Below are 27,041 nucleotides of genomic sequence, written 5' to 3'. Positions count from 1 at the left end.
AGAAAGTCAGTCATTATATTATATTTTCTAAATGCTATGTTGCTGATACAAAAATATTTCTTGGAATTTAGCTGCAAGAAGGCTGACCACAAGGAATTTTAGGATTTACAGTTCTGAAGCAATGCCACATCGCTCTAGGAACTCAAATTCATACAGTGTTGGCTCAGGCTGAACATGGTAGCTAGCACACAGTTAAGGTTTAACAGCAGTTTAATGGTTAAATGAATGAATAAATACACAGCAGGATGAATCAACAATGCCATGAAAAACGTATAAGAAGAGTTGTAAATATTAAAAGAGAAAGAAAGAGAATGAGCACAATCTGTATAAAGACTTACTTATTCCATGCTTGTCTAAGGCTTTTAGAGCTGTACAGGGTAAAGCGTTCTGAAATAAAAAAGAAAAATGATAAACAATCTTTGTATCAAATGTATATATTACAAGTATGCTGAAAAAACTTCAACTTTAAAAAAAGACAGTGGGCTACTCAGTCAGTTAGGCCAGCATAGTAAGGTCTTCACTTTTATACTGGGCAGTTATAAAGAGTAAAACAAGAAGATAACAACATATTAAACGGTGAAGCATTGTTTTCTTTAGTCTAAGATGGTTTATTTCATAATTTGGCTTCCTAATAACTATTTCTTAGAACAACTAAGTTTTAATTGAGTTGAAAAAAGAAATGCAAATTCCAAACCTCCAACCTGTAAGTAGATTTACAAAAGCATATCAACACATTTCGTCAAGTGAGACTTGCTGTTTTTTTCCTATGATGATTTCTCTGACCAAATACAATAATATTGGGTCTCCTTTCCTATATTGTATGGTATTTATACATGCTCAAAGCCAAACTACCAGGGTCCTATACCGTATATTTACATTTATCAGTGAACAATCTTTAGATTTGTTTTAGTTTAAAAAGGAACATGTTTGTTTTACCAAGTTAAACAATAAAGTGATACAGAATAGACATTATAATCTCTTCAGCTGCAAATTCTTTCACTTCTGATGATATACCAATTGTTAATGATTTGCTATGTCCCTTTTCACATATTTTTTTGTTTATGAAATACACCCATCCTTATGTACGAACATATATACCATTGATTTTTTGAACGGATTTTACAATAAACATTACCCTTGAAACTCTATTGGCACTTAACAATATATACTGGATAGTCCTTCAAATGAAGAATATATGTAACAATTTTTTTTTTTCCAGACAGAGCCTTGCTCTGTTGCCCACGCTGTAGTGCAATGGCCCAATCTCAGCTCACTGCAACCTCCGCCTCCCGGATTCAAGCGATTCTCCTGCCTCGGCCTCCCAAGTAGCTGGAATTACAGGCATGTGCTGCCACACCCAGCTAATTTTTGTATTTTTAGTAGAGACAGGGTGTCATCATGCTGGCCAGGCTGGTCTTGAATTCCTGACCTCAGGTGATCGACCTGCCTTGGCCTCCCAAAGTGCTGGGATTACACAAGTGAGCCACTGCGCCTGGCCTGTAACAATTGTTTTAAAATCGTATAACGTTCTATAAAATAGAAGTACCATAATTTATTTAACTGTTCTCCCATTGATGAACCTTTAAGTAGTTTCCAATTTCTTTTCCCTTACAAACAATACTTCAGCAAATATCCTTGTACATGTCTCTCTACCTACAGATGCTTTCATTTCTGTTGGATACATTCCCCAATATAGAATTGCTTGGCAAACGGTATGCATATTTTACATTTTAATAAATGCCGACAGAGTACTTTTCATTTTCCCACCAGTGATGAAAAAGTATGTCACTTTCTCCATATGTCTTCTAGCATTGGTTGTTATCAGTTTTTTACATGTTGCCAAAGCTACACTTGATAAAACATTCTTGGGCTTCTTTTCATACGCTTTCTGGCCATTTACATTTCTTCTACTGTTTCAAATTTCACTTTTCATAGCTGGTACCAAATTTAATATTGGATTCTTGGTTTTTTATCAAGGTACCAATTTTAATATTGGATTCTTGGTAATCAGTTTATAGATTTTTTTTGTATATGATCAAGTTTGCCCGTGTGTGTGTGTGTGTGTGTGTATAAAAGTGAAATAAGTATACACTTTTTTCCACATAAAAATTTAAATTTTTGTTTAGTAAAATAAATTATTATTTTTCTTTTTTACTTTACTTTACGTTCCAGGATACATGTGCAAGACATGCAGGTTTGTTATGTAGGTATACTTGTGCCATGGTGGTTTGCTGCACCTATCTACCCGTCATCTAGGTTTTAAGCCCTGCATGCATTAGCTATTTGTCCTGATGCTCTCCCTCCCCTCGCCCCCTGACTCCCCAACAGGCCCCTGTGTGTGATATTTCCCTCGCTGTGTCCATATGTTCACATTGTTAAATTCCCACTTACGAGTCAGAACATGCTTGGTTTTCTGTTTATGTGTTAGTTTGATGAGGATGATGGGTTCCAGCTTCATCCATGTCCCTGCAAAGGACATGATCTCATTCCTTTTTATGGCTACATAGTATTCCATGGTTAATATGTACCACATTTTCTTTATCCAGTCTATCATTGATGGGCATTTGGGTTGGTTCCATGTCTTTGCTATTGTAAATAGTGCGGCAATAAACATACATGTGCATGTGTCTTTATAGCAGAATCATTTATATTCCTTTGGGTATATACCCAGTAATGGGATTGCTGGGTCAAATGGTATTTCTGGTTCTAGATCCTTGAGGAATCACCACACTGTCTTCCACCATGATTGAACTAATTCACATTCCCACTAACAGTGTAAAAGTGTTCCTATTTCTCCTCAGCCTCACCAGCAGCTATTGTTTCTTGACTTTTTAATAATCGCCATTCTGACAGGCATGAGATGGTCTCATTATGGTTTTGATTTGCAATTCTCTAATCATCAGTGATGTTGAACTTTTTTTCATATGTTTGTTGGCTGTATAAATGTCTTCTTTTGAGAAATTTCTGTTCGTATCCTTTGCCCACTTTTTGATGGGGTTGTTTTATCCTTGTAAATCTGTTTAAGTTCCTTGTAGATTCCACATATTAGACCTTTGTCAGATGGGTAGATTGCAAAAATGTTCCCCCATTCTGTTGCCTGTTCATTCTGTTCACTCTATTCATTCTTTTGCTGTGCAGAAGCTCTTTAGTTTAATTAGATCCCATTTGTCAATTTTAGCTTTTGTTAAAATTGCTTTTGGCATTTTTGTCACGAAATCTTTGCCCATGCCTAAGTCCTGAATGGTATTACCTGGGATTTTTTTCTAGGGTTTTTATGATTTGGGGCTTTATATTTAGGTCTTTAATTCATTTTGAGTTAATTTTTGTATAAGGTGTAAGGAAGGGGTCCAGTTTCAGTTTTCTGCATATGGCTAGCCAGTTTTCCCAGCATCACTTATTAAACAGGGAATCCTTTTCCCATAGCTTGTTTTTGTCAGGTTTGTCAAAGATCAGATGGTTATGGATGTGTGGCATTGTTTCTGAGGTTTCTGTTCCATTCCATTGGTCTGTATGTCTGTTTTGGTACCAGTACCATGATTTTTTTTTTTTTTTTTTTTTGGTTACTGTAGCACTGTAGTATAGTTTGAAGTCAGGTAGCATGATGCCTCCAGCTTTGTTCTTTTTGCTCAGGATTGTCTTGGCTATACAGGCTCTTTTTTGGTTTTATATAAAATTTAAAGTAGTTTTTTTTTCTAATTCTGTGAGGAATGTCAATGATAGCTTGATGGGGATAGCTTTGAATCTATAAATTACTTTGGGGAGTATGGCCATTTTCATGATATTGATTCTTCCTATCCATGAGCATGGAATTTTTTCCATTTGTTTGTGTCCTCTCTTATTTTCTTGAGCAGTGGTTTGTAGTTCTCCTTGAAGAGGCCCTTCACATCCCTTGTTAGCTGTATTCCTAGGTATTTTATTCTCTTTATGGCAATTGTGAATAAGAGTTCATTCATCATTTGTCTCTCTGTTTGTCTATTGTTGGTACGTAGGAATACTTGTGATTTCTGTACATTGATTTTGTATGCTGAGACTTTGCTGAAGTTCCTTATCAGCTTAAGAAGTTTTTGGGCTGATACAATAGGGTTTTCTAAATACAGAATCATGACATCTGCAAACAGAGGCAATTTGACTTCCTCTCTTCCTATTTGAATATCCTTTATTTCTTTCTCTTGCCTGATTGCCCTGGCCAGGACTTCCAATACTATGTTGAATAGGAGTGCTGAGAGAGAGCATCCTTGTCTTGTGACGGTTTTCAAAGGGAATGCTTCCAGCTTTTGCCCATTCAGTATGATATTGGCTATGGGTTTGTCATAAATAGCTCTTATTATTTGGAGGTACTTCCATCAATACCTAGTTTATTGAGAGTTTTTAACATGAAGCGATGTTGAATTTTATCGAAGGCCTTTTCTGCATCTATTGAGTTAATCATGTGGTTTTTTCCATTGGTTCTGCTTATATGATGGATTACATTTATTGATTTGCATATGTTGAAGCAGCCTTGCATCCTGGGGATGAAGCTTTTTGATGTGCTGCTGGATTTGGTTTGTCAGTATTTTATTGAGGATTTTTGTTTCAATGTTCATCAAGGATATTGGCCTGAAGTTTTCTTTTTTGTGTGTGTTTCCACCTGGTTTTGGTATCAGGATGATGCTGGCCTCATAAAATGTGTTAGGAAGGAGTCCCTCCTTTTCAATTGTTTGGAATAGTTTCAGAAGGAATAGTACCAGCTCCTCTTTGTATCTCTGGTAGAATTCGGCTGTGAATCCATCTGGTCCTGGGCTTTTTTTGGTTTGTAGGCTACGAATTACTGCCCCAATTTCAGAACTTGTTATTGGTCTATTCAGAGATTCAACTTCTTCCTGGTTTAATCTTGAGAGGGTGTATGTGTTATGAGTTTATCCATTTCTTCTAGATTTTCTAGTTTATTTGTGTAGAGGTGTTTACAGTATTCTCTGATGGTAGTTTGTACTTCTCTGGGGTCACTGGTGATATCCCATTTATCATTTGTTATTGTGTCTATTTGATTCTTCTCTCTTTTCGTTAGTCTATCTAGTGCTCTATTTTGTTAATTTTTTCAAAAAAACCAGCTCCTGGATACATTCATCTTTTGAAGGGTTTTTTTGTGTCTCCATATCCTTCAGTTCTCCTCTGATCTTAGTTATGTCTTGTCTTCTGCTAGCTTTAGGATTTGTTTGCTCTTGCTTCTCTAGTTCCTTTAATTGTGATACTTGGGTGTCGATGTGAGCTCTTTCTAACTTTCTGATGTGAGCATTTAGTGCAATGTTTCCCTCTTAACACTTCTTTAGCTGCATCCCAGAGATTCTGGTACATTGTCTCTTTGTTCTCATTGGTTTCAAAGAACTTCTTGATTTCTTCCTTAATTTCATTATTTACCCAGGAGTCATTCAGGGGCAGGCTATTCAATTTCCATGTAATTGTGTGGTTTTGAGTGAGTTTCTTAATCCTGAGATCTGATTTGATTGTACTGTGGTCTGAGAGAATGTTTTGTTATGATGTTAGTTCTTTTGCATTTGCTGAGGAGTGATTTCACTTCTAATTATTTAGTTGTTTTCTGAAAAAGTGTCACGTGGGACTGAGAAGAATGTATATTCTGTGGATTTGCGGTGGAGAGTTCTGTAGCTGTCTATTAGGTCCACTTGATCCAGAGCTGAGTTCAAGTTCTGAATATCCTTGTTAATTTTCTGTCTCATTAATCTAATATTGACACTGGGGTGTTAAAGTCTCCTAGTATTATTTTGTGGGAGTCTAAAACTCTTTCTAGGTCTCTAAGAACTTGTTTTATGAATCTAGGTGCTCCTGTATTGGGTACATATATATTTTGGATAGTTAGTTGTTCTTTTTCAATTGTACCGTTTATCATCATGTAATGCCCTTCTTTGTCTTTTTGATCTTTGTTGGTTTAAAGTCTGTTTTGTCAAGAGACTAGGACTGCAACCTCTGCTTTTTTTTTTTCTTTTCATTTGCTTGGTAAATTTTCCTCCATCCCTTTATTTTGGCCCATGTGTGTCTCTGCACATGAGATGGGTCTCCTGGGTACCGCACACCGATGGGTTTTGATTTTTTATCCAGTTTGCCAGTCTGTCTTCTAATTGGGGCATGTAGCCCATTTACATTTAAGGTTAATATTGTTACATGTGAATTTGATCCTGTCATCATGATGCTATCTGGTTATTTTGCACACTAGTTGATGCAGTTTCTTCACAACATCATTGGTCTTTATATTTTGGTGTGTTTTTTGCAGTGGCTACTACCAGTTTTTCCTTTCCATATTTAGTGCTTCCTTCAGGAGCTCTTGCAAGACAGGCCTGGTGGTGACAAAATCCCTCAGCATTTGCTTGTCTGAAAATGATTTTATTTCTCCTTCATTTATGAAGCTTAGTTTGGCTGGATATGAAATTCTGGGTTGAAAATTCTTTAAGAATGTTGAATACTGGCCCCCACTCTCTTCTGGCTTGCAGGGTTTCTGCTGAGAGATCAGCTGTTAGTCTGATGGGCTTCCCTTTGTAGGTCACCTGGCCTTTCTCTCTGGCTGCCCTTAACATTTTTTCCTTCATTTTGACCTTGAAGAATCTGTTGATCATGTGTCTTGGGGTTGGTAACTTTATGGTGTTCTCTGTATTTCCTGAATTTGAATGTTGGCCTGTCTTGCTAGGTTGGGGAAGTACTCCTAGATAATATCCTGAAATGTGTTTTCCAACTTGGTTCCATTCTCCCTGTCTCTTTCAGGTACTCCAATCAATTGTAGGTTCTGTCTTTTTACATAGTTCCATATTTCTTGGAAGTTTTGTTTGTTCTTTTTCATTCTTTTTTTCTCTAATCTTGTGTAGCTGCCTTATTTCAGCAAGATGGCCTTCCAACTCTGATATTCTTTCTTCTGCTTGATCAATTTGGCTATTGATACTTGTGTATGCTTCACGAAGGTCTCATGCTGTGTTTTTCATCTCCATCATGTCATTTATGTTCCTGTCTAAACTGGTTATTCTAGTTAGAAGCTCCTGTAAGGTTTTTATCAAGGTTCTTAGCTTCTTTGCATTGAGTTAGTACATGCTCCTTTTAGCACAGCAGAGTTTATTACTACCCACCTTCTGAAGCCTACTTCATCCATCTCATCTTCTGTCCAGTTCTGCGCCATTGCTGGAGAGCTGTTGCGATCGTTTGAAGGAGTAGAGGCACTCTGGCCTTTTGGGTTTTCAGCATCTTTTTGTTGATTCTTTCTCATCTTCATGAGTTTGTCTAGTGTCAATCTTTGAGGCTGCTGACCCTTGGAGGAGGTTTTTGCGGGAACATTTTTGTTGATGCTGTTGTTGCTTTCTATTTGTTTGTTTGTTTTTTCTTTCAATGGTCAGGTCCCTCTTCTGTATGGCTGCTGTGGTTTGCTGGGCATTTACTTCAGGCCCTATTTATCTGTTTCACTCCCGCACCTGGAGTGAACTTGAGGAGGCTGGAGAACGGCAAAGATGGGTACCTGCTCCTTCCTCTGAGACCTCTGACCTCAAGGGGCACCTACCTGATGCTAATAGAAACATTCCTATATAGGGTGTCTGACAACCCGTTAAGAGGGTCTCGCCCAGTTGGGTGGCACGGGGAGCAGGACCCATTTAATGAAGCACTTTGGTTGTCCCTTGGTGGAGGGGGTGTGCCGAGCTGGATGGAAACCTACTCATCTGGGCTGCCTGGGTTCCTCAGAACTAGCAGGAGGAAAGACTAAGTCTGCTGGTCTGCAGAGACTATGGCCACCCCTCCCCCTAGGGGCTCAGGCCCAGAGAGATCAGAGTTCTGCCCCTGAGCCCCTGCCTGGAGTTGTTGGAGTTCCTGCAGGGATGCCCCGTCCCCATGAGAAAAGATGAGTCAGGGTCAGGTCTGAAGAGGTACTCTGGCCACAATCTGCCACAGCCAGTGTGTTGGGCTGTGGGGAATCCCTCTTGGGACCAAGCCATCCAGCCTCCCTGGCTTCAGCAGGGGAAGAGCATGGCCTAGAGCTATAGAGATGGCTGCTGCCCTTACCCCGCCCTGGGAGCTTAGTGTGTTAGGCAGCTAGCAGTCCCAGTGTTGGCTGCTGCCCCTCCCTGAAGGAGCTCAGAGGGCTTAGACAGCAGGCACCCGCAGCTGTGGTGATGGCCGGCCCTCCCACCAGGAGCTTGGCAGGCTTAAGCAGATTCTAGCTTAGTGGCTGTTGAGAATCTGAGCAGCTCCATGGTTGGGACCCTAGGGCCCAGTGGCATGGGCTCATGAGTGGGATCTTCTGATCCATGGGTTGCACAGTTCCGTGGAAAAAGCAGAGTTTCCCAGGCTGGGTAGCACGCTCACTCACTGCCTCCCTTGGCTGGGGGGGGGTGAGGGGTCCCCTGCCCCATGTGGCTCTCAGGTGGGCCGCCGCACTACACTGCTCTTCCTTCCTCTCCGTGGATCATGCCAGCTGCCTGGTCTGTCCCCATGACAGAACCTGGATACCTTGGTTGCCAGTACAGGATAGCAAGCTGTTTTAGTTCTTGTTGATGAGAGCCTCAGATCACCACTGCTTCTAGTCGGCCATCTTGGCCCTGCCCCAAATTATTCTTTTTCTTTTGGCTTTCTTGTCTTGCTTAAAGAAAAAGACCCTGATCTTGATTTTATACGAACAATAACTTCATTTTTCTCCTACTTATTATTATTTTTTTAACAAATTGTTACTTCTTGGCTTTACTATCTGGAATTTATTTTGTAAATATGGTATGACATTTTCTTTGTTCAAGGAGGACAGACAATTATGCCAGGATTCGGTAAAAATCAATCATTATGGATCACTCTTTCTCTGATAATTTGAAGTGACACCTTTATCCTATATTACTTTCCAAAATATATAAGAGCCTGGACTCTTTAATACTTATCTATTTATGTCAGTATCATAGTGTTTTAATTAGAGTGGCTCTTGTTATCTAGGAAATGTCTTTTCTTACTAGTATTCTTTTTTTTTGGTAAAAATTATTGGGGCATGTTTTGAACATTTCTTTCTCTTTTTTTTAACATTTCCTTTTTTATTTTTAAAGACAAGGTCTTGCTCTGTCACCCAGGCTGGAGTGCAATGGCATAATCACACTCACTGCAGCCTTGACCTCCCAAGCTCAACTGATCCTCTTACCTCAGCCTCCCAAGTAGCTGGGACTACAGGAGCATGCCACCATGCCTGGCTAACTTAAAATTTTTTTTGTAGAGGTGAAGTTTCACTATGTTGCCCATGCTGGTCTCAAATTCCTGGGCTCAAGCAATCCTCCTGCTTTGGACTCCCAAAGGGCTGGAATTATAGGCATGAGCCACAAAGCCCAGCCTGAACATTTCCTTTTTCATTAATTCCACACATAGTTAATGGTTCCTAATATGTGCTAAGGATTCTTCTCATGCTGAGAATATAGGCATGAACAAAACAGAACAAGTCTCTTTCTTCACGGAGCTCTTATTCTAGAAACATGAGACAGACAATAAAAACATAAACACCACCATCACCATCACTACCACCAGCAGCAGCAGCAGCAGCAGCAACAACAACAAAATTAATGAGTTAATTTTAGAAAGTGGTAAGTGTTCTAGCAAAGCAAACAAGGAGATCTGATGTAGACCAGTGTGAGAACACTTTAGGTTCTTCTTATAAGGACAGACCAGTTTAAAATAAAACAGTTAGTCAACACAATACACAGGCTGGGTGTGGTGGCTCATGGCTATAATCCCAGCATTTTGGGAGGCTGAGGTGGGAGGATTGCTTGGGCCTTGGAGTTTGCAACCAGCTTGGCCAACACAGGGAGACCCACCTCTACAAAAAAATTGAAAAATCAGCTAGGCGTGGTGGTGTGTACCTGCAGTTCTAGCTACTCAGGAGGCTAATGTGGGAGGATCCCTTGAGTTTGGAAGGTAGAGGCTGCACTAAGCCATGATTGTGCCACTGTACTCCAGCCTGAGTGACAGAGCAAGACCCTGTGTTAACAAACAACAAACAAAAAATTTTTAAAAATGTTTCCATTGGAAATCTGATTGCGTTCTATTAAAATATATATTAACCTGAAAAGGATGATGTAAAACGTTTGTGTCTTTCTATTTAGACAGCATTCACATATACATCCTTCAGTAACATTAGTTTTTTAAAGTATTGATCTTATTTCTTTTTAATGATTTAATACTTATTAGGCCTAATAATGGTTGGTGTCCTTTTTCAGTGTTGTCTGCTTTTTTTAAATTTAAATTTAAATTTTTTTAGAGATGGTGTCTCACTCTGGATGGAGTGCAGTGGCACAATCATAGCTCACTGTAGCCTTGAATTTTTGGGCTCAAGGGATCCTTCCACCTCAGCTTCCCAAGTACCTGAGACTACAGGCACTCACCACCATGCCTGACTAATTATGTATTTATCTATTTTTAGAGATGGCATCTCACTGTTGCTCAGGCTGGTCACAAACTCCTGGCCTCAAGCGATCCTCCCGCCTCAGCCTCCTGAGTAGCTGAGATTACAAGCACGAGCCACTGTGTCTGACTTCTTGTCTGCTTTTAATTATAAGTTTTTAAAGGAGAAAATAAAAATGACTTATATTGCTTCGTTATGGTATGTTTCATGTACAAGAATACCATTGGATAAGAAGAACAAAAAGAAAAACACACACTCAGTTTCCTATCTTTAAACACTATGCAATGATTTATTCATTCATTTCAACTACTATGTATTGAGCAACTACTGTGTGTCAGGTATATAATTCTTGGGGCTGAAGACACAGGAGAGAAACAAACCAAAAAACCTTTCTATTTGCAGGGGGCTTGCATTCCCATAACGAGTATGCTAGGCTGGAATGTGCTGGAGGCCAGGATAGCTGCATATGACATAGAACCCAGGAGAGAGAGGTGGAGGCTGAGACAGAGACAGGCAGAAGGGTTTGTGGCCTTTAAGATATGATCTGGTATGGGCTTTTTTTTTTTTTTTTAATATAAGGTATCACTCTGGCTTCTATTTGGAAAGTACACTACAGAAGGCAAGGTTGGAAGCAGGGGGCCCAACAAAAGGTTATTACTGTCCAGGAGAGAGACAATATGACTTGGGCTATGGGAATCGAGTGAATGCAGGGAGAAGGAGATCAGAGTCGGAAAATGCTTTGGAGGATGAACAAGTGAGATCTGCTGGTGAGTTAGAAATGAAGTGCGACAGAAAGGGAGGAGTCGATGATTCATAGAGCACTGACTGATCTCCAATTTCCAGGTTACAAAGATGTGGAATTTCACACACAACTCAATTATTATTTGGAGAAGAAATTAATCTTTCTGTGGTAATTCAGAAGGTATATAAAGAGGAGTTCTCCTGGAGCTTTGGAGTTATCAATCAAACAGGGATAATTGACAAAATATTTAATAACCTGCTAGGCACAGGCATTGACCAGTCAGAACAGAAACTAGCCATTATGCAATAAAGGTGTGCACTAGCTGAAGATCAGCCCCGATTACAAACATCCATTGTTCTACAGACACAGGCAAAAGGGCTTACCAACAAATGTGTATTTATTTGTTTCAAAGGAATGTCTAATTTCTGAGTTTATTCTCTACTAGGCTGCATTTTACAAGATGCAACATAATTCAGCCAGTTGGTGTAGAATAGGAATTTAAGGGCATAGTCTAGGTTTGAGGATTAACTGACAAAGGAGAAACAGGAGGAACAGTTCTTTGTATGAAGTTCTTTTTAAAAAAATTATCTAAAGTTTGGTATTAAGAAAGCAAGAGACATTTTAAAAATTAATTAAGTCAAATGTCCTCATAAAACAAATTAGATTTCCTTAACTTTGTACTATCCGCAAAGCAAATTTAATAATTTGCTATGATTTCAGGATGAATAGGAATTCTATTACAGATAAAAGTAATACAATCTTGCATTTATAAGTAAATTATTATTCTTAGCAATTAATTGCACATAAATATTAGTTCTAAGAATTACCTCTTTTAGAGCTTGACAGGATATGCTAATATAATTTTTTTCCAGAAATACAATGCTAATTTTAGCTGTGCACAAAAGAGACTAAATTGATAGTGAAACATGCCATATGAGGCATGTTATGAGGTTTTATTCACAGAAAACCTTAATTCTTTTAGCAAATATTGCCTGGGCATGTGCCTGTGTGCCAGGTGCTACATTGGGCAATGGGCACAGAAAAATAACTAAGTCCTGGTTACAGTTCGGTGGCATTGAAAACTAAATATAGAATTACAGATACAGAATGAAAAATGCTACAGTATGGATACAGACACAGTCCCCACCAGAGACTACAGCTAGAGACACTAACTGCATCTGTTTCTTTTCCAAATGAAGACAGGACAAACTCAAACACCGGAAGCTAGCTCCAGGAACACACAGAGCCTCATCATTTATATCCAACAGCTTTCAGATCATAACTGCCAAAGTACATGATTTCAAATGGAGGCATTTCTAACGTTTTCTGCCACGAACATGACATTTATAATTAGAATAAAATTTTTATTTTACAAACTACTTCCATCATAAATAAAAGTAATGTTCCATTAGATGAAAACAACATAATTAGCCACGTTAAGTTTTGAAAACAAAAAGGTGTTAAAATTGGTGCCCCAAGTTGACAACAAGCATATTTAATAAAATAGTCAACTGCCTATGAATAATTTTATCAAGAGTATTTGAGTATTTGCACATGAATGTTTTACACTGTTCTCCTTCACTTAAGTTTACTCTCACTTATTACTTTAATGTCAACTTTCTCTTTCCAATTATGTTTAAACTAGAAGTTTAGAATGTCATTATTTAAAGCACTGGCTAACTCACAGCATAACTGAGAAGTGCAATTAATTTGAACCTGCAGGCTGATTTTCACCTTCTCCTCTTAGTGCAGGGACATTGCAGAGGATGATCCCAACACAGCAGGAGATCAGGTAGGAGAGCTTGCCGAGAAGAAATCACTTGCTAAGTGACAGGGCAGGGAACAGAAGATTGGAAAGGTTTTCTCTCAAACCGCCATGCATGTAAGCACTGCAATTCGTTGACATTCCACAGGAAAACAACTGGAGAACAATGCTGCATATTGTAAAGTCCCTTGGCTTAAAAAAGCTACACCTGAAATGTCTTGAGGCACTACAAAGCAAACTTTAACCCACAGGAAGATAAAACCCAAATTGGATTTTACTCATTTGCATATAAGCATGCAGTGTACACTTCAGGAGATTAATTTTAATTTTCCTTATTCTCTTCTCACCAATGCTTTTGTATCTTATACTGCTGTGTTTTTAACTTCAATGACAGAAAGACATGAATAAAAAGTTCAAACAACCAATAAAAAACTTCACGTATGTTCAAAGGACTTGAAAGGCTGAAACTAGATTTGTAGCTAACACTTTTCTTTCTTTTTTTGGGAGGAGTGGGAGTGAGCAGACAAAGAGGGGGGTCCATAGAAGGATCATAAAAAGGCTCAAACTTCAGTAGATCTTTTGCAAATGGCTTTGACATCATATAGTATAAACAATACCATGGAACAAGCATTAGTTTATAAATCAATATAAAAATGAGTACATCTAAATGCCACATGAAATTCTAGCTGTTCTTCATAATTAACTCTTCTAAATCATATATTCAGTTACTCATAATTTCAATTTAGGATTATTTTTCATTGTAACACATGCATTCACTCCTACTGAGCTGGTAAAAAAAGTAGCAATGATTTAAGCAAAAAGCCGTGGCCACACTGAAGGGCGCTTCATCATCTGGTAGAGATGCTGAGCCCAGTACCTTTCTGGGGGTTGCTTCCATGAAGGCAAAAGGCTCCAGTCCCTTACAAGGATGAACAATTAACACTGTCATAAATCACTCTGGTTACATTTCAAACAGTTACCCTAATTATTTGTTTATGTTACAAATAACACACTCAAATCCTTTTGGCTAGAAGGCACAGTATTTTATTCATTCATTCTACAAGTACTTATTGTGTGTCTGCTACTTGCTAGGGACTGTGAATACAGTGGGGCAGCAAACATACAAGGTCACAAGTAGCCTCCAACAAATCATGCGAACCAATACTGAGAGGCCTTCAATAGAAGAAAGCTACACTCACAAGTATTCACAAGAATTTTTATGCACACTTTACTTTCTTATATCTGTTAGGAAAACCAAGCCATCAGTGAACACTTCAGTCAACACTCTGATCAAGATATTTTAAAAGCTGAATCTATAGTCCTTGGAACAGAAGTAAAGCAGTATTTGTGTACAGCAGAAAAGAGTTGACCTCAAATAAAGAGGGCCAGACTTTTCCCAAAATTTTAGGATTTTATATATCTTAACTCCCAAAGGGCATGGTGATTCCAACAGGCATTTTAGAATAATATGTATGTTACTCTAAACTGCAATCCACACCTTTAAAACACTTGATATTCCTAAGATATTTAATGGCTCAGATTTGACACAGCCCCAGCATTATCAGTGAGAGGTTTTGATGTAACACATCAATGCTGAACAGAATTGCACTGCCCTGTCACTGCCACCCAGTAGAGCTACCTTAAAATGCTGAGCAGCCTCTTCAGTCCTTTACCCGTGAGGCTAAAGCATCCGAACTTGCCCTGGCTATAGGAAATCATCCTTCAATTACTAACAGCATGCTTTTCTAAATGAGTAATCTTTGAGCAACTTCTGGAAACAAATGTTCTACTGTATTCATTAAACATTATTGCTTGTGATGACATTTGTGTTTCTAACATAGAAATAACATTGTGGGGTTAGTCAATGCATGTTCCCAGATGAGGTCGCCAAACCATCTACACCTTTCTCTACCTAAAAGTCATAGACTACTTCTCTTTCCACAAGACATTTTTCTCTAGAGAACTAAGTTAGGCATTTATTAAAGTCTAAAGCATACTATTCATAAACAAGAACAAATTTACAGCTCCCAGAAAAGAAAGCAGGAGAAAAATGTTGTGTCTCACTCTCTGTGCATCCCCTTCCCCTTCCAAATCCCCCATCCAAACTCTCTAAAGGGGAAGATAGAGCAGCTCCAGAGGATCTGAGTGCTAGATGGGACCCAAGCAACCAAGTGGCCTAACCACTTAATTTACAAATGGGTAAACTGAGGCTAGAAATGTTGAGTTGCCTGAGGCTGTGATGCGGGCTATAGTGACAGAGACTGAACCAGGACTCTACTCCAGTCTACTATTACCAAAGAGCTAGGATACCCACGACTCCTATTTGATGTTTAACAGATGTTTCTTGTATCCTCTGTGGTTTGCAAATATGAACTCACTGTAATCCATGTAATAATGCTACGGGTAGGGGTATGATTATCTCCATTTTTTACATGGTGAAATGGTACAGAGACATTGACCAATTTGTCCACATTACACAGCTCATAAGTGACAGAGCAGAGATGTGAACTTAGACAGTGTAGATCTGGAGTCTGTGCTCCTAGTCACTATACCATGACACCCCTCTGGGTCTTAAATGGTAGAGACTTGAAGTGCTACCCCGATAATGCACAAAGCTAGTAGCAGAGCAAACAGATCAAAACTCCTTCACCAGCAATGAAAAACATGCATAAGAACATGCACACAAACAAGATTCTCAACATTCCTCACTCCCAACTCTCTTTCTACCTGCTGTCAGAGTGCCTTACCTTTTTAAGTCTAGGAGAATAAATCTGTCTTTTGTTTACAGGGAATGATAAACATATGTCTTTCAAATTCTAGAAACCTTGAACAGATTACTTAATCATTCCATGCCTCAGTTTCCCCATATCTCAAATTGGGATAACAGCAGTACCCACTTCATAGTTACTAGGAATGTTCAATAAGAAAATGCATCTCAAGAGCTGATAAGTCCCTGACACATAAAAAAAACACTCAGTATCTGTTAGCTATTAATATTGCCACTGAAACTATTAATAATAATATACTTGAAAAACTGACCATCTTTTACAGTTATATACTTCAGAAGGAGACATATGGTATATAGAAAGCAGTATTACTCCAGGGAGGGCAAATGCTTCATCTATCCTACATTACTCCTTTTGAGGCAACAGTCAAATGAATAAAATCCACAAATACGTTGATGCTCCTCTAACTCCTGATATATAATCCTGTGATTCTAATACACTAGTGGGGAGTGAGGATTGGCATTCTGAGAGGATGTCAATTGTCCTCCTTTTTTACAGTTGAGAGATTATTAATTGGATTTACAAAGCTGGCTCTAAAGGCATGAGCATCTGTTTACATACATACTTATGTCCTTTTTAAACAATCTCCATTGGGAGTATTATTGTTTGTTAGCTACAAAGGTGCTCTCTGCCAGTGCTGCATGAAGGACAGTGTATGTGAAGGAAATCTTATCAGATCTTATGCCGGAGCGAATAATTAGTAGTCAGTTTATCATCCTGTTGGTCTGACTTTAACATTTTGGGGGCAAAACAGTGCTTCCATTTTAAGCATTGGAAACGAAGGTTTTTTTCTTTCTCCTATATATTAGAATAAGAGTTATTATTCCATAGTCATGCATTTGTCTTGAAGGAGCTATGTGATAATGGCCTAAAAGGATTTTTTAAACAGCAAAAAATGAACTCACTTGTTTTAGCTAGGAGTAGCTGACAAGCCTAGGAGTCAGAACCTACTATGGGAGATGAGATGATTATTCAGCAAATAATCACTCCCTCCTCTCTTCCAACTTTCATGAGTGGATGATACTTCTCTGCCCCACTGACAGTTTGCATAAACAGTGGTAATGACACAAACACAGATTTGAAATGTGACTGTGGCATTACGTCTGCTCTTTTGTGCCCTGCCTTTCATTGTAAGAAGGACATTCTTCCATAGTTGCCACTCCAAAGAGGATTAGAGGGGTGTGGAACATACCTGAACCCAACCTGCAGCTAGAAGCCCAGAAATGCAGGGCCCAGCCAACACCAGCTGAAACCCAGCTCACCACACAGGTGTAGTAATTGCCAGATACTTAGTGGGGTATAGTACACCTTTGGGGTGGTTTGTTATTGTGTCATGAAACAGTATTTTCCTCACTGAGCTTCGGCTTTGTTCATCTGCCCTGTCTACCTTCCCTAGTGGGAGGACCTCCTGAGATAGCATCCATGAAAGCATTTGATACACAGGAAAGAGCTATGCAATGCAAACTAGCATCATCAACTATGTGACACTTAAAATTTTTGCCATTATTCTGTGTTTCTAAGAATTTTCAAATGCTGGGGGAGTGGAGCCAAGATGGCCGAATAGGAACAGCTCCAGTCTACAGCTCCCACCGGGAGCGACGAAGAAGACAAATGATTTCTGCATTTCCAACTGAGGTACCAGGTTCATCTCACTGGTGAATGTCGGAGAGTGGGTGCAGGACAGTGGGTGCAGTGCACTGAGTGTGAGCCAAAGCAGGTAGAGGCATCGCCTCACCCGGGAAGTGCAAGGGGTCAGGGAATTCCCTTTCCCAGCCAAGAAAAGGGGTGACAGACAGCACCTAGAAAATCGGGTCATTCCCACCCTAATACTGCGCTTTTCCAATGGTCTTAGCAAACGTCACACCAGGACATTGTATCCCACACCTGGCTCGGAGGGTCCTAAGCCCATGGAGCCTCGGTCATTGCTAGCACAGCAGTCTGAAATCAAACTGCAAGGTGGCAGCGAGGCTGGGGGAGGGGTGCCCACCATTGCCGAGGCTTGAGTAGGTAAACAAAGCAGCCAGGAAGCTCGAACTGGGTGGAGCCCATCGCAGCTCAAGGAGGCCTGCCTGCCTCTGTAGTCTCCACCTCTGGGGGCATGGCATAGCCAAACAAAAGGCAGCAGAAACCTCTACAGACTTAAATGTCCTTGTCTGACAGCTTTGAAGAGAGTAGTGGTTCTCTCAGCATGCAGCTTGAGATCTGAGAATGGGCAGACTGCCTCCTCAAGTGGGTCCCTGACCCCAAAGTAGCCTAACTGGGAGGCACCCCCGAGTAGGGGCAGACTGACACCTCACAAGGCCGGGTACTCCTCTGAGACAAAACTTCCAGAGGAACGATCAGGCAGCAACATTTGCTATTCACCAATATCTGCTGTTCTGCAGCCTCTGCTGCTGATACCCAGGCAAACAGGGTCTGGAGTGGACCTCCAGCAAACTTCAACAGACCTGCAGCTGAGGGTCCTCACTGTTAGAAGGAAAACTAACAAACAGAAAGGACATCCACACCAAAACCCCATCTGTACGTCATCGTCATCAAAGACCAAAGGTAGATAAAACCACAAAGATGGGGAAAAAACAGAGCAGAAAAACTGAAAATTTTAAAAATCAGAGTACCTCTCCTCCTCCAAAGGAACGCAGCTCCTCACGAGCTACGGAACAAAGCTGGATGGAGAATGACTTTGACGAGTTGAGAGAAGAAGGCTTCAGACGATCAAACTACTCTGAGCTCAAGGAGGTAGTTTGAACCCATGGCAAACAAGTTAAAAGCCTTGAAAAAAGATTAGATGAATGGCTAACTAGAATAACCAATGCAGAGAAGTCCTTAAAGGACCTGATGGAGCTGAAAACCATGGCACAAGAACTACATGACGAATGCACAAGCCTCAGTAGCCAATTCGATCAACTGGAAGAAAGGGTATCAGTGACTGAAGATCAAATGAATGAAATGAGGCAAGAAGAGAAGTTTAGAGAAAAAAGAATACAAAGAAATGAACAAAGCCTCCAAGAAATATGGGACTATGTGAAAAGATCAAATGTACATCTGACTGGTGTACCTGAAAGTGATGGGGAGAATGGAACCAAGTTGGAAAACACTCCTCAGGATATTATCCAGGAGAACTTCCCCAATCTAGCAAGGCAGGCCAACATTCAGACTCAGGAAATACAGAGAATGCCACAAAGATACTTCTTGAGAAGAGCAACTCCAAGACACATAATTGTCAGATTCACCAAAGTTAAAATGAAGGAAAAAATGTTAAGCGCAGCCAGAGAGAAAGGTCGGGTTACCCACAAAGGGAAGCCCATCATACTAACAGCTGATCTCTCAGCAGAAACTCTACAAGCCAGAAGACAGTGGGGGCCAATGTTCAACATTCTTAAAGAAAAGAATTTTCAAACCAGAATTTCATATCCAGCCAAACTAAGTTTCATAAGTGAAGGAGAAATAAAATACTTTACAGAAAGGCAAATACTGAGAGATTTTGTCACCACCAGGCCTGCCCTAAAAGAGCTCCTGAAGGAAGCAGAAACATGGAAAGGAACAATTGGTACCAGCCACTGCAAAAACATGACAAATTGTAAAGACCCTCGAGGCTAGGAAGAAACTGCATCAACTAATGAGCAAAATCATCAGCTAACATCATAATGACAGGATCAAATTCACACATAACAATATTAACCTTAAATGTAAATGGGCTAGATACTCCAATTAAAAGACACAGACTGCCAAATTAGATAAAGAGTCAAGACCCATTAGTGTGCTGTATTCAGGAAACCCATCTCACGTGCAGAGACACACATAGGCTCAAAATAAAGGGATAGAGGAAGATCTACCAAGCAAATGGAAAAAAAAAAAAAGGCAGGGGTTGCAATCCTAGTCTCTGATAAAACAGACTTTAAACCAACAAAGATCAAAAGAGACAAGGCCATTACATAATGGTAAAGGGATCAATTCAACAAGAAGAGCTAACTATCCTAAATATATATGCACCCAATAAGGAGCACCCAGATTCATAAAGCAAGTCCTTAGGACCTACAAAGACACTTAGACTCCCACACAATAATAATGGGAGACTTTAGCACCCGACTGTCAACATTAGACAGATCCACGAGACAGAAAGTTAACAAGGATACCCAGGAATTGAACTCAGCTCTGCACCAAGCAGACCTAACAGACATCTACAGAACTCTCCACCCCAAATCAACAGAATACACATTCTTTTCAGCACCACACCACACCTATTCCAAAATTGACCACATACTTGGAAGTAAAGCACTCCTCAGCAAATGTAAAAGAACAGAAATTATAACAAACTGTCTCTCAGACCACAGTGCAATCAAACTAGAACTCAGGATTCAGAAACTCACTCAAAACCGCTCAACTACATGGAAACTGAACAACCTGCTCCTGAATGACTACTGGGTACATAATGAAATGAAGGCAGAAATAAAGATGTTCTTTGAAACCAATGAGAACAAAGACACTACATACCAGAATCTCTGGGACACATTCAAAGCAGTGTGTAGAGGGAAATTTATAGCACTAAATGCCCACAAGAGAAAGCAGGAAAGATCTAAAATTGACACCCTAACATCACAATTAAAAGAACTAGAGAAGCAAGAGCAAACACATTCAAAAGCTAGCAGAAGGCAAGAAATAACTAAGATCAGAGCAGAACTGAAGGAAATAGAGACACAAAAAACCCTTCAAAAAATCAATGAATCCAGGAGCTGGTTTTTTGAAAAGATCAACAAAATTGATAGACCGCTAGCAAGACTAATAAAGAAGAAAAGAGAGAAGAATCAAATAGATGCAATAAAAAATGTTAAAGGGGATATCACCACCAATCCCACAGAAATACAAACTACCATCAGAGAATACTATAAACACCTCTATGCAAATAAATTAGAAAATCTAGAAGAAATAGATAAATTCCTAGACACACACACCCTCCCAAGACTAAACCAGGAAGAAGCTGAATCTCTGAATAGACCAATAACAGGCTCTGAAATTGAGGTAATAATTAATAGCTTACCAACCAAAACAAGTCCAGGACCAGACGGACTCATAGTCGAATTCTACCAGAGGTACAAGGAGGAGCTGGTACCATTCCTTCTGAAGCTACTCCAATCAATAGAAAAAGAGGAAATCCTCCCTAACTCATTTTATGAGGCCAGCATCATCCTGATACCAAAGCCGGGCAGAGAAACAACAAAAAAAGAGAATTTTAGACCAATATCCCTGATAAACATTGATGCAAAAATCCTCAATAAAATACTGGCAAACTGAATCCAGCAGCACATCAAAAAGCTTATCCATCATGATCAAGTGGGCTTCATCCCTGGGATGCAAGGCTGGTTCAACATATGCAAATCAATAAATGTAATCCAGCATACAAACAGAACCAATGACAAAAACCACATGATTATCTCAATAGATGCAGAAAAGGCCTTTGACAAAATTCAACAACCTTCATGCTAAAATCTCTCAATAAATTAGGTATTGATGGGACGTGTCTCAAAATAATAAGCTATCTATGACAAACCCACAGCCAATATCATACTGAATGGGCAAAAACTGGAAGCATTCCCTTTGAAAACTGGCACAAGACAGGGATGCCCTCTCTCACCACTCCTATTCAACATAGTGTTGGAAGTTCTGGCCAGGGCAATCAGGCAGGGGAAGGAAATAAAGGGTATTCAATTAGGAAAAGAGGAAGCCAAATTGTCCCTGTTTGCAGATGACATGATTGTATATCTAGAAAACCCCATCGTCTCAGCCCAAAATCTCCTTAAGCTGATAAGCAACTTCAGCAAAGTCTCAGGATACAAAATCAATGTGCAAAAATCACAAGCATTCTTATACACCAATAACAGACAAACAGAGAGCCAAATCATGAGTGAACTCCCATTCACAATTGCTTCAAAGAGAATAAAATACCTAGGAATCCAATTTACAAGGGATGTGAAGGACCTCTTCAAGGAGAACTACAAACCACTGCTCAATGAAATAAAAGAGGATACAAAGAAATGGAAGAAAATTCCATGCTCATGGGTAGGAAGAATCAATATCGTGAAAATGGCCATACTGCCCAAGGTAATTTATAGATTCAATGCCATCCCCATCAAGCTACCAATGACTTTCTTCACAGAATTGGAAAAAACTACTTTAAAGTTCATATGGAACCAAAAAAGAGCCCTCATTGCGAAGTCAATCCTAAGCCAAAAGAACAAAGCTGGAGGCATCATGCTACCTGACTTCAAACTATACTACAAGGCTACAGTAACCAAAACAGCATGGTACTGGTACCAAAACAGAGGTATAGACCAATGGAACAGAACAGAGCCCTCAGAAATAATGTCGCATATCTACAACTATCTGATCTTTGACAAACCTGACAAAAAGAAGAAATGGGGAAAGGATTCCCTATTTAATAAATGGTGTTGGGAAAACTGGCTAGCCATATGTAGAAAGCTGAAAATGGATCCCTTCCTTACACCTTATACAAAAATTAATTCAAGATGGATTAAAGACTTAACTATTAGACCTAAAACCATAAAAACCCTAGAAGAAAACCTAGGCAATACCATTCAGGACATAGGCATGGGCAAGAACTTCATGTCTAAAACACCAAAAGCAATGGCAACAAAAGCCAAAATTGACAAATGAGATCTAATTAAACTAAAGAGCTTCTGCACAGCAAAAGAAACTACCATCAGAGTGAACAGGCAACCTACAGCATCGGAGAAAATTTTTGCAATCTACTCATCTGACAAAGGGCTAATATCCAGAATCTACAATGAACTCAAACAAATTTACAAGAAAAAAACAACCCCATCAACAAGTGGGCAAAGCATATGAACAGACACTTCTCAAAAGAAGACATTTATGCAGCCAAAAGGCACATGAAAAAATGCTCATCATCACTGGCCATCAGAGAAATGCAAACCAAAACCACAATGAGATACCATCTCACACCAGTTAGAATGGCAATCATTAAAAAGTCAGGAAACAACAGGTGCTGGAGAGGATGTGGAGAAATAGGAACACTTTTACACTGTTGGTGGGACTGTAAACTAGTTTAACCATTGTGGAAGTCAGTGTGGCAATTCCTCAGGGATCTAGAACTAGAAATACCATTTGACCCAGCCATCCCATTACTGGATATATACCCAAAGGACTATAAATCATGCTGCTATAAAGACACATGCACACGTATGTTTATTGTGGCACTATTCACAATAGCAAAGACTTGGAACCAACCGAAATGTCCAACAATGATAGACTGGATTAAGAAAATGTGGCACATATATAGCATGGAATACTATGCAGCCATAAAAAATGATGAATTCACGTCCTTTGTAGGGACATGGATGAAGCTGGAAACCATCATTCTCAGCAAACTATCGCAAAGACAAAAAAACCAAACACTGCATGTTCTCACTCATAGGTGGGAATTGAACAATGAGAACACATGGACACAGGAAGGAGAACATCACACGCCGGGGCCTGTTGTGGGGTGGGGGGAGGCGGGAGGGATAGCATTAGGAGATATACCTAATGTTAAATGACAAGTTAATGGGTGCAGCACACCAACATGGCACATGTATACATATGTAACCAACCTGCACATTGTGCACATGTACCCTAAAAGTTAAAGTATAATTAAAAAAAAAGAATTTTCACATGCTGAAAAATTTATATGAATATTCAGATTACCGAACACCATGCTGTTCTCTGTGCTTCCAATATTTCCAGGCACCTAAGAGAGAAAATCTTCATCCTACCCTTGGGTCAACCACTTAGTCACGAATCTCTCATAGTGGTGTGGAATCCCCAGTCAAACTGGACAGCTGTGCAAGCTTTTGGCTTAGTGAAGTCCCACTTCTTCCCTAAAGATACAGTGTCCTACTCAAGGTACTGTGGTCAACACCCACCTTGAAGACAAGGGACAACATTTTCTTGTTTTACATCCAAACTTCCAATCCCCTCATCTCCCTTCCTAAGATCTTGATTTTTAAAAGTTTTTGGAAAGGGACCTAAAAGTTCAGGGTGAGGAGTTATGGAGGACTTTATACAATGCATAGATTCCTAGTTACATACTTGCCGGCATTAATTTGTGGGAAGGATAAACATAAAACATTAGGTTACAAACTTAGGAAGGCAATTAAAAGTGTACGGCCAGTTTATGGAAATGCCACTGGTATATAACAACTCAACCAAATGTTTTATTTTAAAAGAGATGACAGTTCTTTCAGTATCAAGTAAATCGTCCCTGTCTTCATTTAATTCTGCTATAAATTCTTAGGCTAAAAGTTAAATTCTTTTCTTCAATATGACTTTAACCAAATTATACAAATTGGACAGTATACAAGACTTTTAATACTCTTAGGTGGGTTGGAATTACTGAAGAGGTAAAGAAGTCTTTATATGGTGATTGGCCCTCTATATCAACTTTAGCGATATGAGGTGTGAATAACTCCCAAAATGAATTTTACAAAATTCCAGCGAGTAGAACTAATAAAACCAGTTTATTTGGGATTTTTAAAAATAAGTCTGCTATCAGTAGAACTTCATTTTCCCTTGAAAATTTAATCTTACTACTTTTTTTTCTGGCATTTTCTAGACATTCTGCTAGTCTCCATCATTACTGATGCCCTCTAGTGAAAATAAATGTGAAATTCTTCAAGTACATCCAGACAAAGTACAGATTGTCCCTCCTTTGTACTGAAATGGGTTTACAACATTCCTACAGGGATTTCCCTTCTTAACCTACCTATTGTAGGGGAAATGAATTGCTAATTTTACATTTTTAAGTGATTATCAAGGTTTTTGGTTGTTTCTTTTTTATTTTTATTTCATATCGTTGGCCATATCTACGATTTATTTTATATCAAATCCCTGGTCAGCTATGGACCTATGAGGAAAAATATCCTTTGTGTCTCTGGCATCACTGCTAACTGGTAGGAGAATAATTTCCCTGTGAGTTAGTACTCGCTTTTATAGACCCTTCTTGACCCAGGGCTGCAGGCAGAAATGACCAATCAAGAGGATTTCACACTTCAGATGAAACCTCTTTCCAGCTCTGAAATGAGTCCGTGACTTTTTGTAGCCTGTAGGTCTTTCTGAAAACATAAAGCATTGATTTCTTCCTCTCTTCAAAACCCTCCGATGATTCCACTCACACTTCAAGTAAAATCCTGACTCTTCACCTTGGCTTTCCAAGGACCTGCCCCCCTGAATTGTTTCTTGCCGCTGTCCCTGTGCTCACAGGCATGGTAAGTTGTAATTTGTCCATTATTAGTCCCCTCTCTAGCATGTGAGCTCTGCAAGAAAAAGGATTCATCTGCTTTGTTCAAACTGCATCTTTAGCACCCACAATACTGCCTGGCACCTAGTAAGCACTCAATAGGAATCCAAGCTCATAAGCAGATGTAAAGCAGTTACTGCTGATGCAAACACCGACTCTCAACTTTAGCATCTGCTCTCCAGCAACCACCCGTGACCTCCCAGTATGGCTGGCTCAATCAGAAAGTGCAGTCTGCCCTTCCTGTCATGTTTACATATTTTACTTCCTTAGCTTTATAATGTTCACATAGTTCATAAATTTAGTAATTAACTGGCTTTTTCACTATGTGATTAAAGCAGCATTTATTTGTGGGAGGAGGGACAGCAAAGTTCACAAAGGTGATAGCTGATGGTGGGTGGAGAGAGCTCTAAATACCCTAAGGCTTGTGTCAAGCAGACCCACAAGGCTTTTAGCAATAAAATCTGAGACAAAAAGCAGATATTTACATAATAATTTTTAAAGTCCATTTTAATAACCATCACATAGTTACAGCCCATACACCTAGACCTAACCCATAATCATTATAGTTGCTATCAATCATAAAAATAATTTAAAATTCCTGAGGTAAAGTGTAAAGAGTAAGTGGGAAAGGAGATAGCAGGCAGAGCACATGGTATATAAATGGTTTAAAAAAAAATTATTTTGCAGTTACATGCCCCTAACAATTTAAAAGTACTTTTATATCAATTATGTCAGCTAGCTCAAATCTGCTTAAAAATAGGTAGAGTATAAATAACAAATATTGAAGGGAATGTAAAAATAGTTTCTCTCATTTAATTTACGTAGCAAGTCTGTAGGCTGGATGGAGCAGACATGACTCTTCTAGAAGAGTAGGGAAGGTATCTCAGCACTTCACCGGCCTCCCCTCATGCAGGTGTGGTCTGTGCAGGGCAACATCACGGCACAAAGAGCCCCCCCGCCCCAGTCTTCCTTCATGGAATATCCCACCCCGACAACAATTTCTGCTGCATCCATAGCTTTTCTATCACCTTCTAAAAGACTCAGGAAAAGCCAAGAATGTCAATAAAGGCTAAGGGTTCAAACATCCTCACATCTGCAAATGAGGAAAGTGGGCAGTTCCGATAGTATGTATTAAGGACTACACATCTGAGACTAAACATCTGCAGAGGAGATTTTGGAGCTGAAGATTTATTGGAGGCATAGGTTTAAAGGGCAGAAGAATATGCCCATACCTAGCAAGTGGAGGGTGGATCTGGTACGTACAAGAAGACAGAGGTCTTTTCCAAGATGCCACAAGACAGAGTTGGGAAGAGCCTGACAATTCTCCTTCGTAGGTCTAGGTCTGTGGGCAGGGAAGCTCTCTTAAAGAGAGGAGGAGGCATCACTGAGAATGGCTTAGAGTTGAAAGACCTGGGTTTGAGTTTTGGCTCTGCTACAGCCTGGAGGGATGAGATCTCTGGGCAAGCCACACTATCTCTCTGAGCCTCAATTTCCCAGTTTCTTCATCTGTAAATGGGATAACAATATTAGGAAAAAAGCATTATTATAATGCAGTTATTCTAACTATCAAATGAGATAATATATTAAAATGCTTTGTAAATAATAAAATATAGCATAAAATGTAAGGTGTTATCACCATAGTATTTTATTTCTGAAATGATTTACTTCCTCCCTCTGGAACAAAAAAGTGTGGACCTGTTTGGTTTTGGGGTCCCAGTCAGGCCAGAGAAGAGGAAGGACTTAAAGAGAAGGCTTTTTTTTTTTGCCTCATTACAAAGCCTTGATACAGCTAAGTCCGTATGTAAACATTCCCTTTAAGGTCAATGTGTCTGTAGGATTAGTTTTTAGCAGAGTGTGTTTAAAATATCACCATTCCCCAATTGCCTCCAATGGCAAATTCTTTATATTATTTCATTCGTTGGGAGACAGTCCATTTTCTTCAAAGTTTCCTGAATCAAATAGTCTTTTCCATTGGCTAACTTTCCCTTAGAAGTAATATAACCACTTTAGAAATGCTCTATTCTCTTGCTTGATTTTGGAAAATATAA

The 27,041-nt window shown here is 39.4% G+C and overlaps 1 protein-coding gene across 17 annotated transcripts in view; it reads right to left on the bottom strand.

Annotated features, from left to right (window-relative positions):
• CDK14 (cyclin dependent kinase 14) overlaps positions 1 to 27,041 on the bottom strand; it is a 640,904-nt gene that overhangs the window by 124,799 nt on the left and 489,064 nt on the right. For all 17 annotated transcript variants that reach the window (XM_016957727.3, XM_054655946.1, XM_016957722.4 and 14 more), the window contains one exon: positions 339 to 387. In XM_016957727.3, coding sequence (XP_016813216.1) covers positions 339 to 387 — 49 coding nt within the window. The remainder of the gene's footprint in view (positions 1 to 338; positions 388 to 27,041) is intronic.

This window comes from Pan troglodytes, chromosome 6, assembly GCF_028858775.2.
Source record: "Pan troglodytes isolate AG18354 chromosome 6, NHGRI_mPanTro3-v2.0_pri, whole genome shotgun sequence".
Lineage (NCBI taxonomy): Eukaryota > Metazoa > Chordata > Mammalia > Primates > Hominidae > Pan > Pan troglodytes.
The sequence above is the reverse complement of the archived record's forward strand: the minus strand, read 5'-3'. Positions and strand labels throughout refer to the sequence as shown.